Below are 15,997 nucleotides of genomic sequence, written 5' to 3' on the forward strand. Positions count from 1 at the left end.
ATATATATATATATATATATATATATATATATACACACATATATATATACACACACACATATACATATCTCATGAGTTTCTGAAATGTCAATGCAGAAAACAAATGGGAGTTTTACTTCCAGAACCAGAGCCTTTAAAAAAAGTTAGTCACTGTTGAATTCCATAGGCACAAAGATAAAACACACACAACACTTGAACACACTTAATAGAATTGGGATGACGTCTGCAGAGGTAGTCTAAGATCTATCTTAGACATATATGCATATCATTTAGAAGTGGATAACTCAAATGTTCTAGACTAATATGACCCTAATGAACAAACTGTGATATGTGCCAAAATCTCTATCTGAGATGAACAGCCCAAAAATGACCATACTCTTTAAAAAAAAAAAAAAAAATGACAACGCACTTTTCCGTCTTGAGTGTTACTTCAAATACAGCTGTATTTTCTAAACTGCACCACCTACAGATTTTCCAAGGTACTCAGTATGTTCAGAATGACCAGTACATGTTTCTTGGTTGACCAAGATGATTACTTGAGGAAGAGTACCAAATCACACTTGCAACTGAGCTGCTGAAGTTGTTCCCCCAAATACATACAAAGAGGGCCAGAGATCTCCCCCAAAACCCACGCCACCATCATCGACTTTATGGCCTTTGTGAGAAAGGTCCCCTTGAAGCTTGATCCACCTGGTAAAACATTTCATGATTTTCTTATTGCCTTGACATCTATGATCAAAGCTGAGCACAGTCGTAATGAAATCCACATAATGTTCAACACTTATATGGAGGATAGTGTCAAGAATGAAGAGAGGGAGAGAAGTGGAAAGTCCAAAGATGTAGAAATTTTACACTTTTCTATGACCCTCCCAAACATGTATTGTCATTCTGAACATTTTAAATACCTTGGAAAATCTGAAGCTGCTGCAGTTTAGAAAAATGCAGCTGTATTTGAAGTAACATTCTGGACAAAAAAAGGGTGCAGTCTTTTTTTTAAATGGGTGTGGTCATTTTCGGGTTGTTCGCCCCAGATAGAGATTTTGGCACATACTCCAAGTTGTTCATTGGGGTCATACTGGTCTACAACAGTTGAGTTATCCTCTCCTAAATGTCTCAGCTATGTCCTCTACTAAGAGGCTTGTGTATTAAAAATATCTAACAATGGTTAAGGTTCAGTCGTGTGCACTGTTCTTTTAACAAAGCCATACCTGTTGGCATCAACTTTGATCGCCACACAAGAGTTCTGTGCTGCTTCAGACACTTCGACATCATCCCAGCTGGACAGCAACTGTGAAGACTGTTCATCGTCACCTAGCGTGAGACAAATGGACAATGACGAGTTATACTGGCTGCACACAATATAAATTATAGCTCGAACTGGACAACAATTCAGGGCGACCGACAGAGACTAAAATTCAACTGCATTTTCTGGATGCATCAGTATTGTGTTATTTGGTTTGTAGCAGGGACACACATACAGATTCTGGACACTACAGGGTAAAATGTGAAGTGTGGTAAAATGCTCATTGTACTGTAAGGTCTGGAGTATTCATTATAGAGATACAGCTGACTTAAATTATGCACTTAAATCACCTCATCGGGACGAAAATGTTGAACCTGAAACCCTTTACCATAATTTCACTGAAGTGTCAAGAAATTTTAATGTTTCTTGTGATTCAAAAGTGTTAAATTGCCTTGAATGTACATTCAAGGCAATAACAAGAACATTAAAGAACTAAATATAATTCAACAGAATACAATTATAGTATTCAAAAATAAAATAAAACTACAGTAATCAAATCAAATAAAATTAAACTACAGTAATCAATATGCTCATCACTAAAAGAGTAATTGCCCATTTAGTTGAGCAATTACTTGTGTACAACTGATTTTATTTGCAGACACTGCTTTTTCATGTGTATGTAGTTTAACATTATAAATCCAGTTCACACGTTTAAAAATGTGTACTGATATGATTCACTTAGCACCTACAACACACAAGAAAAATCACTTTTATCAGGATCAGTGTATGTGAAAGCTCTAAAGGCAAAGTACATGTCCTTAAATAAAAAATGTCCCTCCACTTGCTGCTTCTGCTTGACACACAAAATGTGATATACAGCAATCTAGACATAAGAGTTACTTGTTAGTTACTGAATGCAGTCTTGGAACCAAGATGTTCATCCATCCATTGTCTACACCCGCTTACTTCAAATAAGGGCGCTAAGATGTTATGAGAGTACCCAAGACTAATGCCGTAGCTTAGTTTCCAGCTCTTCACCAGCTGGAACAACATAGAGCATGATGTAGATGTCTGTATATTACTAATGAGTCTTGATTTAAAGACAATCAATGAAATGCTTAATTTTTTTTTTTAAATCTTAAAACTATATCTTAAATAGTGGCATTCCAAAATCAGTTACCCTGCATCACTGGCGTATCATTTCTGACATCCATTTTTGTGACATAATCTCTAACATGATAATCTGGTGCAGTGCTATGAATCTATTCAGAGTACTACAGGATGACCATATGCACAAACACTTCCATCTTATTACACTCTATACCAGGGGTGGGCAATTATTTTTTGCAAAGAGCCAAATGAGAAACAGAAAATATTGTGGAGGGCCGGGCCACAAGGCAAAACTTAGTTCTGCACAATAATTTCATTCCTATATAATTTGCGATAATTTTAACTCAGTGACCCCAAAACATTTTGAGTTTAATATACTGTTGAAATTGAAACTTACTGTTGGAACAAGGAGGTTCATGGCTTTCTGAAGACATCACATCAATTGTCATTGTAAACCAGTAATTAAAGACAAGTCACAATATCATTGTCACTGAACTGCGCAGGAAAAAGAGAAAAGTGTCCCAGTTCACTAGTTCTTATCGTGCCTTTGCATGTCTTGTATTTAACACCACCTTTTACATTTCAGTGTTTTTCAGTTCTTTTTTCTTGTTCAGTGAGAGAAATCTACTCTCTGTTTATCTTTAATAGTAAGTCCCTTCAGCTGCTCCCTTGTCTGCACTCAGGGTTGCCACAGCAAATCCAAGGTGGATCTGCATGTTGAACTGGCACAGGTTTTACGCCAGATGCCCTTCCTGACGCAACTCCACATTACATGGAGAAATGTGGCAGGGGTGGAATTTGAACCCAAAGCCTTCTGAACTGAAACCAAGCGCATTAACCACTTGGCCACCACCCCCTTTCTGTTTATCTTTAACAAGTGGATCAAATGTGAAGCACAGCTGACAGATGATCATCAGTGAGAGAGGACTTGTACGTGGATTTATTAAACTACATCAAATCCACCTCTCTTTTTAGGAGCAGTAAACATTGATTGGATTAATCATTTCTGAGAGAGAGAGGAAAAAACAAGGCTTCAAAATAAAAGCAATGCGGTTTTAGTTCAGTCATAAAGGCCTGGTCACACGATGACAGCAGAACAAAGTACAAAAAGTCAAAAAGTTGGGAAAAGGTGGACGAATGATCCTGCACCTTTCCCATCACCGAAAAGCCTGTGCACCAAGAGCGCATGAGTGTGTAAATAAAACATTCATGATCAGGGGACCGAAAGTGGGAATAAAATCAAACCATCTCCATATACTCATCATGGGCATGAATGTCATAGTAACTTGGGGTATTTAATGATATGTTTACACTGTTCATTTGACAGGGTGGAGTATCTCGTGCATCCAGAAAGTATTCACAGCACTTCACTTTTTCTCCACACATTATGTTACAGCCTTACTCCAAAATGGAGCAAATTCCTTTTTCCCCTCAAAATTCTACTCACAACACCCCATAATCACAACATTATTTTGTTTATTTTTGATAATTTATTAAAAATGTACACAATCAAATGTACAGAAGTATTCATGCACTTTGCTCAATACTTTGTTGATGCACATTTGACAGAAATTACAGCCTCAAGTCTTCTTGAATATGATGCCACAACTTGGTACACCTATCTTTGGGCAGTTTTGCCCATTCCTTTTTGCAGCACTTTATCAAGCTCCATCGGGTTGGAAGGAGAGCGTCGTTGTCATTTTCAGATCTCTCCAGAGATGTTCAGCCGGATGCAGGTCTGGGCTCTAACTGGGCCACTCGACATTCAGAGTTGTCCTGAACCCACTCCTCTGATATCTTGGCTGTGTGCTTAGGGTCGTTGTTCTACTGAAAGATGAACAGTCACCCCAATCTGAGATCAAAAGCGCTCTGGAGCAGGTTTTCATGCAGGATGTCTGTACATTGCTGCATTCATCTCTTTCTTTGGTTCTTGGTCACCTTCCTGACTAACGCCCTTCCTCCCGATCACTCAGTTTAGACGGGTGGCCAGCTCTAAGAAGAGTCTTGGTGGATCCAAACTTATTCCATTTACAGATGATGGAGGGCACTGTGCTCATTGGGACATTCACACACACTCATCTTCAACCGCTTAGTCCAAATCAAGGGTTGTGGGGGACTGGAGCCTGTGCCAGCAGTCACAGAGCGCAGGGACCACCCAGGGCCACAAACAGACAAACAAACACATACACACCCACTCACACACCTATGGACAATTTAAAGATTCCAATCCACCTAACCTGCATGTCTTTGGATGTGGAAGGAAACCGGATCACCCGGAGGAAACCTATGCAAACACGGGGAGAACATGCAAACTCCACACAGAAAGGCCACAGGCAGGAATTGAACCTATGACCTTCTCGCTGTGAGGCAACAGTGCTAACCACTAAGCCACCGTGCTGCCCTTGGGACATTCAAAGCAGCAGAAATGTTTCTGTACCCTTCCCCAGCTTTGTGCCTCAAGACAATCTTGTCTCTTCTACAGACAATCTTTGACTTCATGCTTGGTTTTTGCTCTGACATGTACGGTCAACTTTGGGACCTTATATGTAGACAGGGGTGTGCCTTTCCAAATCATGTCCAATCAACTGAATTTACTCCAGGTGGACTACAATTAAGCTGTAGAAACATCAAGGATGATCAGTGGAAACAGGATGCACCTGAGCTCAATTTCGAGCTTCATGGCAAAGGAGGTGAATACTTATTATGTACATGTGATTTCTTAGTTTTTTTATATTTTTAATTAATTTGCCAAAATCTCAAAAAACATTTTTCACATTGTCATTATGCGGTATTATGTGTAGAATTTTGAGGGGAAAATAAACTTTATCCATTTTTGAATAAATCTGTAACATAAAATGTGGAAAAAGTGAAGTGCTGTTAATACTTTCTGGATGCACTGTATATCATTAATAACTTTTTTAAACAAGAAAAAGAACTAGGTACACAGGTTTGCATTTATTTTGGTTCTTCTCTTATCCACACAAGCTTCAATTCACTTATCTTGTATGTCTTTGGAAGTGGGAGGAAACTGGAGCACCTGAGGGAGCCCACGCAAACACGGAGAGAACATGCAAACTTCACACAGAAAGGACCAGGTGGGAAGTGAACTTAGGACCTTCCCACTGTGAGGCAACAGTGCTAAATAAGCCACTGTGCTGCACTGCTTTCTCTCAGTCCATATTTTTAGTGTACTATATATTTATCTATATTTTGATGTCTCGCGTCTCTGTTATTGGTCATAATTACATAGATCCCTAACTACGTTAAACAATAATCGTAACCATAAACAAGGCTGCGCTACGTACGAATATAATTTGGAATCATTAATACTGCTACGTACAAATGGCCACTTCCTTAAAAAAGAAAAAAACAGCAGTCATTGCTGTTCGTCCTTTTGACGGATGAATTTAATAAAAGTATTGGCCTTGACATTTGACAGGTAGTTTTGTTCATGGCTCCCAGTAACAACATACTGACTGTCGCAGTAAGATTTATATATATATATATATATATATATATATATATATATATATATATATTCACGTCAGCTAATGTAAAGTGTGACGCTTATAGTAGCTAAGTAGCTGATCAATGCTAACACGGTAATTTACCAAAACGTACCTGTTATAACAACGACAAAGACGACGTTCCGCTGTTTCGCTGAAGTAATAGCAGCAGGAATGGATCCCTCAAACCACTGCATTGTAAAAGACAATTATGTTTTTGTTGTTTTGTTTTTTAACTCCACTACTGTAACGTCGTTGACCAACTGCTACCTATAGCCGCAAAGCTAAATCACTTCTTTTTACTTCCGCGGTCAGAGTGACGTCACACCGGATTTCCATCTGTCTGATCTTTCGAAACACATGAAAACTTAAGCTATGTCAGCTGTTGAGTTCTGTTCCAAAATGTTTTTTATAATTGATTGAAAGAGTATGTCACTTAAATTAAGAATGTATATTTTCTGTAACTTTTTAATTTATGTATTTTTATTTTCATTTGTCTTGTTGTAGCCCTTTTGTGTTTTGTTGCTGTATTTTGTACCTTGAACTAATTAAAAAAGAACAACAAAACACTGCATCCTGCAGCTCTTGGAGAAGGCAAAAGCTACAGCAGGGTAAAAAACGTATTTAGTCAGTGCAAGTTCTCCTACTTAGAAAGATGGATCCCTCAAACCACTACATTGTAAAAGAGATTATCCTTCATTTTTTCAGAGTACCAACTACATCACGATTGATAACGACGAGTCTATTGCTGAACACTTTAATGAATACTTCGTTAATGTGGGTAAAAATCTTGCCAGTAAGATTGACTCATCAACTAATAACTTCTGGGTAAATAATTCAACGTTTAACAAATCTGTTTCAATGTTCATTGGTGGTACTCATGAAAGGGAAATACTTGATCTGGTTCATGGTTCAAAAAGTAAGAAATCGACTGATTTTAATAATTTGGATATGGCTTTATTAAAAAAAAGTTATTGATTGCATAGTAAAACCGTTCAGTTATATTTGCAATATGTCACTAAGTACTGGTAAATTTCCTTCTCAAATGAAAATAGCCAAAGTAATTCCTCTGTTTAAAACTGGTGACAAACACACATTTTCTAATTATAGACCTATATCACTCCTGCCACAATTTTCCAAAATTTTGGAAAAAATATTTGCTAAAAGATTAAATGATTATTTACTGAAGCATAACATCATTTGTGAAGAACAATATGGATTCAGAAGGTCTCGAACTACATCACATGCTTTGATGGACTTTGTGGAAAGTATAGCAACTGCAATTGATAATAAACAATACACAATAGGTGTTTTTTTTTATTTACAGAAAGCGTTTGACACAATTAACCATGGAATACTATTAAGTAAACTGCAGAAATATGGAATCAGAGGTCTGGCATATGAATGGATAGCTAGTTATTTACAAGGCAGATTTCAGTATGTTCAATTCAATAATACAAATTCTGAACTCAGGGATGTCACGTGGGGTGCCGCAGGGCTCAGTGCTGGGTCCTTTGTTGTTTATAATCTATATAAATGATATAAGTTGGGTGTCGAGTTCACTGAGATGTGTCCTTTTTGCGGATGATACAACTGTGTTCTGTAGCGGTGAAAATCTTGAACAGCTTCTGGACATAGTGGAGAAAGAACTGGAAAAATTTAAGGTTTGGTTTGACGCTAATAAGTTGTCACTCAACCTTGGGAAAACTAAATGTATTATATTTGGAAATAAACAGGCACCCAAATGTAAAAATTTAACTATAAACAATAAGGAAATTGAGTTAGTAACAGAGAATAAATTTTTAGGTGTTATAATTGATAATAAACTTAGCTGGAAACCACATATAAATTATGTGAAATCAAAATTGTCAAAAACTATAGCCATTTTGTATAAAGCCAAAGACCTACTGCCGCAAGAAGGGTTACTTACTTTATATCATTCTCTGATGGTACCATATATGACATATTGTGTTGAGTCATGGGGAAACACTTACAAATCAAATACCAATCCAATATTCCTTTTGCAAAAACGAGCCATACGAATCATCTGCAATAAACAATATCGTGAACCAACTCATTCTCTATTTGTGTCTTTAAATTTATTAAAATTCATTGATTTGGTCGATTACATTACAATTCAAACTTTATTTCGAGCGAAAAACCAAGCCTTACCGAGACATGTCCAGAGTCTGTTCCGATTGAGGGAATCCAGATATAGTTTAAGAGGTTGTGCAATTTTTATGAAACCACCAGTAAGAACAAATGTAAAGGGTTTTTGTGTGTCTGTGGTTGGGGTGAGGAAATGGAACAAATGTTCAACAGAGGTTAGAATGAGTAGTACCTTAGTGAGATTTAAGAAACTACTCAAAAAGAACATTATGTCTAAGTATCATAAAGAAGCAAATATAATTTGATTTATATGGAATGTTCAATTTATAAGTGGGACTTATTGTATATTTGAATGTGTGGGTATGTATATGCGTATGTAGATATATAGATATGGGTAGGTGTATATGTATATGTATATAAGTGACTGTGTATATGTATGTATATATTTATGTTTGTAAAGTATATACGTATGTATATAGGTATATGTGGCACAGCCCAAGCAGAGGGTCACCCCCAAGAGCCTGGTCTGCTTGAGGTCTCTTCCTTATAGGGAGTTTTTCCTCACCACAGTTGCCTAGTGCTTGCTCTGGGGGTTGGTAAGGTTAGTCCTTACTGGCGTAAAGTGCCTTGATTCGACTTTCTTATGATCTGGTACTATATAAATATAATTATAAGTGAATAGTATATTGATGTGTATGTCTGTGTGTCGACATGTAGTAGTGAATTTATATTTATGTAAATATGACTGATTAGAATTGTTGGACTTGTACTAGCAGGGGTGGGCGCTAATAAGCTTTGCTTCAGCCCACACCCTTTCGGACTCACTAGTTTTGTCTGTGTTTGTTTGTGGAATTGTTCATTTTTTTCTATTTGAATATTTTGTGTGCCGAATTAAAAAAAAACTTGTCACTTTGTCATGAGAGAGGTCTGTAATTTTCAACATAGGTACACTTCATCTATGAGAGACAAAATGAGAAAAACAAATCCAGAAAATCACATTGTAGGATTTTTAAAGATTTGAATTGTAAATTATGGTGGAAAATAAGTATTTAGTCAATAATAAAAGTTCAACTCAGTACTTTGTAACATAATCTTTGTTGGCAATGACAGAGGTCAAACATTTCCTGTAAGTCTTCACCAGGTTTGTACACACTGTAGCTGGTATTTTGGCCCATTCCTCCATGCAGATCTCCTCTAGAGCAGTGATGTTTTGGGGCTGTCGCTGGGCAACACGGACTTTCAACTCCCTCAACAAATTTTCTATGGGGTTGAGGTCTGGAGACTGGTTCGGCCACTCCAGGACCTTGAAATGCTTTTTACGGAGCCACTCCTTTGTTGCCCGAGCAGTGTGTTTGGGATCATTGTCATGCTGGAAGACCCAGCCACGTTGCATCTTCAATGCTTTCACTAATGGAAGGTGGTTTTGGCTTAAAATCTCACGATACATGGCCCCGTTCATTCTTCCCTTAACACAGATCAGTCGCCCTGTCCCCTTTGCAGAAAAACAGCCCCAAAGCATGATGTTTACACCCCTATGCTTCACAGTAGGTATGGTGTTCTTGGAATGCAACTCAGCATTCTTCTTCCTCCAAACACGACGAGTTGAGTTTTTACCAAAATGTTCTATTTTGGTTTCATCTGACCACATGATATTCTCCCAATCCTCTACAGGATCATTCACATGCTCTCTGGCAAACTTCAGACAGTCCTGGACACGTACTGGCTTAAGAAGGGGGACACGCCTGGCACTGCAGGATTTGAGTCCCTCTGTGCGTAGTGTGTAGCCTTTGTTACTTTGGTCCCAGCTCTCTGCAGGTCATTCATCAGGTCCCTCCGTGTAGTTCTGGGATTTTTGTTCACCGTTCTCATAATCATTTTGACCCCATGTGATGACATCTTGCGTGGAACCCAGATCGAGGAAGATTATCAATAGCCTTGTATGTCTTCCATTTTCTTACAATTGCTCCCACAGTTGATTTATTCACACCAACCTGCTTGACTATTGTAGATTCACTCTTCCCAGCCTGGTGCACATCTACAATTTTCTTCCTCGTGTCCTTCAACAGCTCTTTAGTCTTGGCCATGGTTGAGTGTGGACTGTTTGAGGCTGTGGATATGTGTCTTTTATACAGATAATGAGTTGCAACAGGTGCCAGTAATACAGGTGGAGAACAGAAGAGCTTCTTAAAGAAGAAGTTACAGGTCTGTGAGAGCCAGAAATCTTGCTTGTTTGTGGGTGACCAAATACTTATTTCCCACCATGGTTTACAATTAAATTCTTTAAAAATCCTACAATGTGATTTTCTGGATTTTTTTTTTTCTTCTCATTTTGTCCCTCATAGTTGAAGTGTACCTATGTTGAAAATTACAGAACTCTCTCATCTTTCTAAGTTGGAGAACTTGCACAATCAGGGGCTGACTAAATACTTTTTTACCCCACTGTATGTACACTCCTATTTACACCAGGGTGCAAGGCACCAGCCACCATGCTATCACTTCCTCACACCGCAGTTTACCCCACTGTATGTACACTCCTATTTACACCAGGGTGCAAGGCACCAGCCACCATGCTATCACTTCCTCACACCGCAGTTTACCCCACTGTATGTACACTCCTATTTACACCAGGGTGCAAGGCACCAGCCACCATGCTATCACTTCCTCACACCACAGTTTATGAACAGGGGCAAAGTTGGGATCCCTGAACCCCACTGATCTGAAAGATCATAGCCTTCGAGGGTGTCACACCTGGAAAGTGACTAAATGCGAGCAACAGGGCCCTGGCAGTGGACATGGTCTTCGTTTGGGCCCCAGACATGGTGCAACAGTGCTCAGAGTCCCACCGGTCTTTCCTGGCATTGGTGGCATTGATCTAGTTACTCAGTAGAGTCTTGGGCATCGATTTCTATTTACTCACTAGATAGACAACCACAGTGATCTACTCATTTGTTGGTTGTTGCCAGAGCACCACCATCTTGGTTAGCATTTAACAACCAGACATCAATAGAAATCCATGTGGACATGATCAATGTTTTTAAGAGAGTTTCAGGATCTGCATTTTCCATGCTATTACTCTGCTGTTACATTAATTCAAACTCAGTCTCAAAGGTGTAAAGCCACTATTTGTGCAAACAAATACAGAAGAGAGTCAGACTATATATATATATAATAGACTTGAGCCTGCTCTTAACCTACCTGCAGTGCTGCTTTTACAGAGCACTTCTCTGCCAGCCACACCAGCCAGGGTGAAAGTATTAGTAAGATTATTCAATAATTTCTGGACCAAGCTGAAAGAAATCTGAAAACACGCTAGAACATGGAGTACATCATAGAGAAGTTATTAGTAGAATATATATTAGTAGAATATACAATGTCAAAGCGACTGTCATGTGACCCACCAAACTGAGAGAAAAAGCATTTGCTCTTATAGAATATCTCAGGATGGAAAACCTGATGTGACAAAAAACCTTAATTATAAAGGGACAAATTGAGACTTATGAAAGTGAGACTTCTAATTGAATCACTAAATGAATGGTGAGATATTTATCACGACAAAGCATTCAGGCAGTAAAACTGAAGCCATGACTTTACAGAATGCAGATCGACACAAAAAATAAATAGTTTTCTAACCTTTATTCAGCAATTCTAGTCATTTCCCCAAATCATTTATATTACATATAATACATACTTATGAAAGCTCACAACACAACTTTTTTTTTTCTTTATTATTTTTTCTTTATTTAATCTCCCGGCAGTCCTTTGTCAGCTTGTTGCTGGACCCAGACGCTGCACAAAGAAGCATTTTCAGATCATTTTAATCCAAGTTTATTTCAGGTGACGCAGAATACTTCTAACCAAGATGGTGGGTGCCTGCAAACAGCTCACAGGCTGCATCCGCCATCTAGTGGCTTGATTGTTTGGAGGGCTCTCTGTTGGGACTGTTTACACAGAGACTGCAACCTGCTGCTTTGGACTTGAACTAACAGTCTTTTTCAAGACTTTTTTACTTTTTTTTTTTTACTTTTTAATTTTTTTTTAACTTTTTACTGTGCTCCAACGCCTAAGGAAGACCTCTAACGGTCGAAACATCGCGACGGAGCACTTTTATCAGCTAACTTTCATTAGCGTTGGCAGGCTAACTAGCTTGCTAACGCTTTCGTTTTTTTATTTTTTTATTTTATTTTAGCACCGTTGTCGTGCGTTGCCTGTGCTGCTTCATGGCCTGTTTGGTGCCTTGATTGGGGCACTCCTTCTGCTAAATCACCTCTGGATTATTTGCACATTATTCACTTTGTGTGTTTTTGGGAATCCGCTAGCTTAGCGTAGCTACTAGCTCTTAGCCGATTTAGCATGGCGGCTTCTCCTGTCTCTCCCGCACTTTTCTGCTCTGGGTGTGAAATGTTTAGTTATTCCTCGGCCTCCTTTAGCAGTAACGGTACTTGTAATAAGTGCAGCTTATTCGTAGCTTTGGAGGCCAGGCTGGGCGAAGTGGAGGCTCGGCTCCGCACCGTGGAAAATTCTACAGCTAGCCAGGCCCCTGTAGTCGGTGCGGACCAAGGTAGCTTAGCCGCCGTTAGTTCCCCTCTGGCAGATCCCGTGCAGTCGGGAAGGCAGGCCGACTGGGTGACTGTGAGGAGGAAGCGTAGCCCTAAACAGAAGCCCCGTGTACACCGTCAACCCGTTCACATCTCTAACCGTTTTTCCCCACTCGACGACACACCCGCCGAGGATCAAACTCTGGTTATTGGCGACTCTGTTTTGAGAAATGTGAAGTTAGCGACACCAGCAACCATTGTCAATTGTCTTCCGGGGGCCAGAGCAGGCGACATCGAAGGACATTTGAAATTGCTGGCTAAGGCTAAGCGTAAATTTGGTAAGATTGTAATTCACGTCGGCAGTAATGACACTCGGTTACGCCAATCGGAGGTCGGAGACCAAAAATCTATTTAAGCATAAAAATTCAAAAAGAAAAAATAATATAGCACCTTCAATTGCACCACAGACTAAAACAGTTAAATGTGGTCTATTAAACATTAGGTCTCTTTCTTCTAAGTCCCTGTTGGTAAATGATATAATAATTGATCAACGTATTGATTTATTCTGCCTAACAGAAACTTGGTTACAGCAGGATGAATATGTTAGTTTAAATGAGTCAACACCCCCGAGTCACACTAACTGTCAGAATGCTCGTAGCACGGGCCGGGGGCAGAGGATTAGCAGCAATCTTCCATTCCAGCTTATTAATTAATCAAAAACCTAGACAGAGCTTTAATTCATTTGAAAGCTTGTCTCTTAGTCTTGTCCATCCAAATTGGAAGTCCCAAAAACCAGTTTTATTTGTTATTATCTATCGTCCACCTGGTCGTTACTGTGAGTTTCTCTGTGAATTTTCAGACCTTTTGTCTGACTTAGTGCTTAGCTCAGATAAGATAATTGTAGTGGGCGATTTTAACATCCACACAGATGCTGAGAATGACAGCCTCAACACTGCATTTAATCTATTATTAGACTCTATTGGCTTTGCTCAAAAAGTAAATGAGTCCACCCACCACTTTAATCATATTTTGGATCTTGTTCTGACTTATGGTATGGAAATAGAGGACTTAACAGTATTCCCTGAAAACTCCCTTCTGTCTGATCATTTTTTAATAACATTTACATTTACCCTGATGGACTACCCTGCAGTGGGGAATAAGTTTCATTACACTAGAAGTCTTTCAGAAAGCGCTGTAACTAGGTTTAAGGATATGATTCCTTCTTTATGTTCTCTAATGTCATATACCAACACAGAGCAGAGTAGCTACCTAAACTCTGTAAGGGAGCTAGAGTATCTCGTCAATAGTTTTACATCCTCATTGAAGACAACTTTGGATGCTGTAGCTCCTCTGAAAAAGAGAGCTTTAAATCAGAAGTGTCTGACTCCGTGGTATAACTCACAAACTCGTAGCTTAAAGCAGATAACCCGTAAGTTGGAGAGGAAATGGCGTCTCACTAATTTAGAAGATCTTCACTTAGCCTGGAAAAAGAGTTTGTTGCTCTATAAGAAAGCCCTCCGTGAAGCTAGGACATCTTTCTACTCATCACTAATTGAAGAAAATAAGAACAACCCTAGGTTTCTTTTCAGCACTGTAGCCAGGCTGACAAAGAGTCAGAGCTCTATTGAGCTGAGTATTCCATTAACTTTAACTAGTGATGACTTCATGACTTTCTTTGCTAACAAAATTTTGACTATTAGAGAAAAAATTACTCATAACCATCCCAAAGATGTATCGTTATCTTTGGCTGCTTTCAGTGATGCCGGTATTTGGTTAGACTCTTTCTCTCCGATTGTTCTGTCTGAGTTATTTTCATTAGTTACTTCATCCAAACCATCAACATGCTTATTAGACCCCATTCCTGCCAGGCTGCTCAAGGAAGTCCTACCATTATTAATGCTTCAATCTTAAATATGATCAATCTATCTTTGTTAGTTGGTTATGTACCACAGGCCTTTAAGGTGGCAGTAATTAAACCATTACTTAAAAAGCCATCACTTGACCCAGCTATCTTAGCTAATTATAGGCCAATCTCCAACCTTCCTTTTCTCTCAAAGATTCTTGAGAGGGTAGTTGTAAAACAGCTAACTGATCACCTGCAGAGGAATGGTCTATTTGAAGAGTTTCAGTCAGGTTTTAGAATTCATCATAGTACAGAAACAGCATTAGTGAAGGTTACAAATGATCTTCTTATGGCTTCGGACAGTGGACTTATCTCTGTGCTTGTTCTGTTGGACCTCAGTGCTGCTTTTGATACTGTTGACCATAAAATTTTATTACAGAGATTAGAGCATGTCATAGTTATTAAAGGCACTGCGCTGCGGTGGTTTGAATCATATTTGTCTAATAGATTACAGTTTGTTCATGTAAATGGGGAATCTTCTTCACAGACTAAAGTTAATTATGGAGTTCCACAAGGTTCTGTGCTAGGACCAATTTTATTCACTTTATACATGCTTCCCTTGGGCAGTATTATTAGACGGTATTGCTTAAATTTTCATTGTTACGCAGATGATACCCAGCTTTATCTATCCATGAAGCCAGAGGATACACACCAATTAGCTAAACTGCAGGATTGTCTTACAGACATAAAGACATGGATGACCTCTAATTTCCTGCTTTTAAACTCAGATAAAACTGAAGTTATTGTACTTGGCCCCACAAATCTTAGAAGCATGGTGTCTAACCAGATCGTTACTCTGGATGGCATTTCCCTGATCTCTAGTAATACTGTGAGAAATCTTGGAGTTATTTTTGATCAGGATATGTCATTCAAAGCGCATATTAAACAAATATGTAGGACTGCCTTTTTGCATTTACGCAATATCTCTAAAATCAGAAAGGTCTTGTCTCAGAGTGATGCTGAAAAACTAATTCATGCATTTATTTCCTCTAGGCTGGACTATTGTAATTCATTATTATCAGGTTGTCCTAAAAGTTCCCTAAAAAGCCTTCAGTTGGTTCAGAATGCTGCAGCTAGAGTACTGACGGGGACTAGCAGGAGAGAGCATATCTCACCCGTGTTGGCCTCTCTTCATTGGCTTCCTGTTAATTCTAGAATAGAATTTAAAATTCTTCTTCTTACTTATAAGGTTTTGAATAATCAGGTCCCATCCTATCTTAGGGACCTCGTAGTACCATATTACCCCATTAGAGCGCTTCGCTCTCAGACTGCGGGCTTACTTGTAGTTCCTAGGGTTTGTAAGAGTAGAATGGGAGGCAGAGCCTTTAGCTTTCAGGCTCCTCTCCTGTGGAACCAGCTCCCAATTCAGATCAGGGAGACAGATACCCTCTCTACTTTTAAGATTAGGCTTAAAACTTTCCTTTTCGCTAAGGCTTATAGTTAGGGCTGGATCGGGTGACCCTGGACCATCCCTTGGTTATGTTGCTTTAGACGTAGACTGTGGGGGGGTTCCCATGATGCACTGTTTCTTTCTTTTTTTGCTCCGTATGCATCACTCTGCATTTAATCATTAGTGATCGATCTCTGCCCC

The 15,997-nt window shown here is 39.0% G+C and overlaps 1 protein-coding gene across 3 annotated transcripts in view; it reads right to left on the bottom strand.

The window, feature by feature from the left end:
* ubxn4 (UBX domain protein 4) overlaps positions 1-6,170 on the bottom strand; it is a 120,429-nt gene extending 114,259 nt beyond the window's left edge. For 2 of the 3 annotated variants that reach the window (XM_034186326.1, XM_034186325.1), the window contains exons 1-2: positions 5,975-6,169; positions 1,209-1,311 (exon numbers count right to left, since the gene is read on the bottom strand). In XM_034186326.1, the coding sequence (XP_034042217.1) occupies positions 1,209-1,311; positions 5,975-6,056 (185 nt within the window). In that variant the 5' untranslated portion in view covers positions 6,057-6,169. Of the gene's footprint in view, positions 1-1,208; positions 1,312-5,974 lie in introns of all 3 variants that reach the window. The other variant, XM_034186327.1, reaches the window with a different exon arrangement.
* Positions 6,171-15,997: the final 9,827 nt, after the last annotated feature.

Source organism: Thalassophryne amazonica, chromosome 14 (genome assembly GCF_902500255.1).
Source record: "Thalassophryne amazonica chromosome 14, fThaAma1.1, whole genome shotgun sequence".
Taxonomy (NCBI): Eukaryota; Metazoa; Chordata; class Actinopteri; order Batrachoidiformes; family Batrachoididae; genus Thalassophryne; species Thalassophryne amazonica.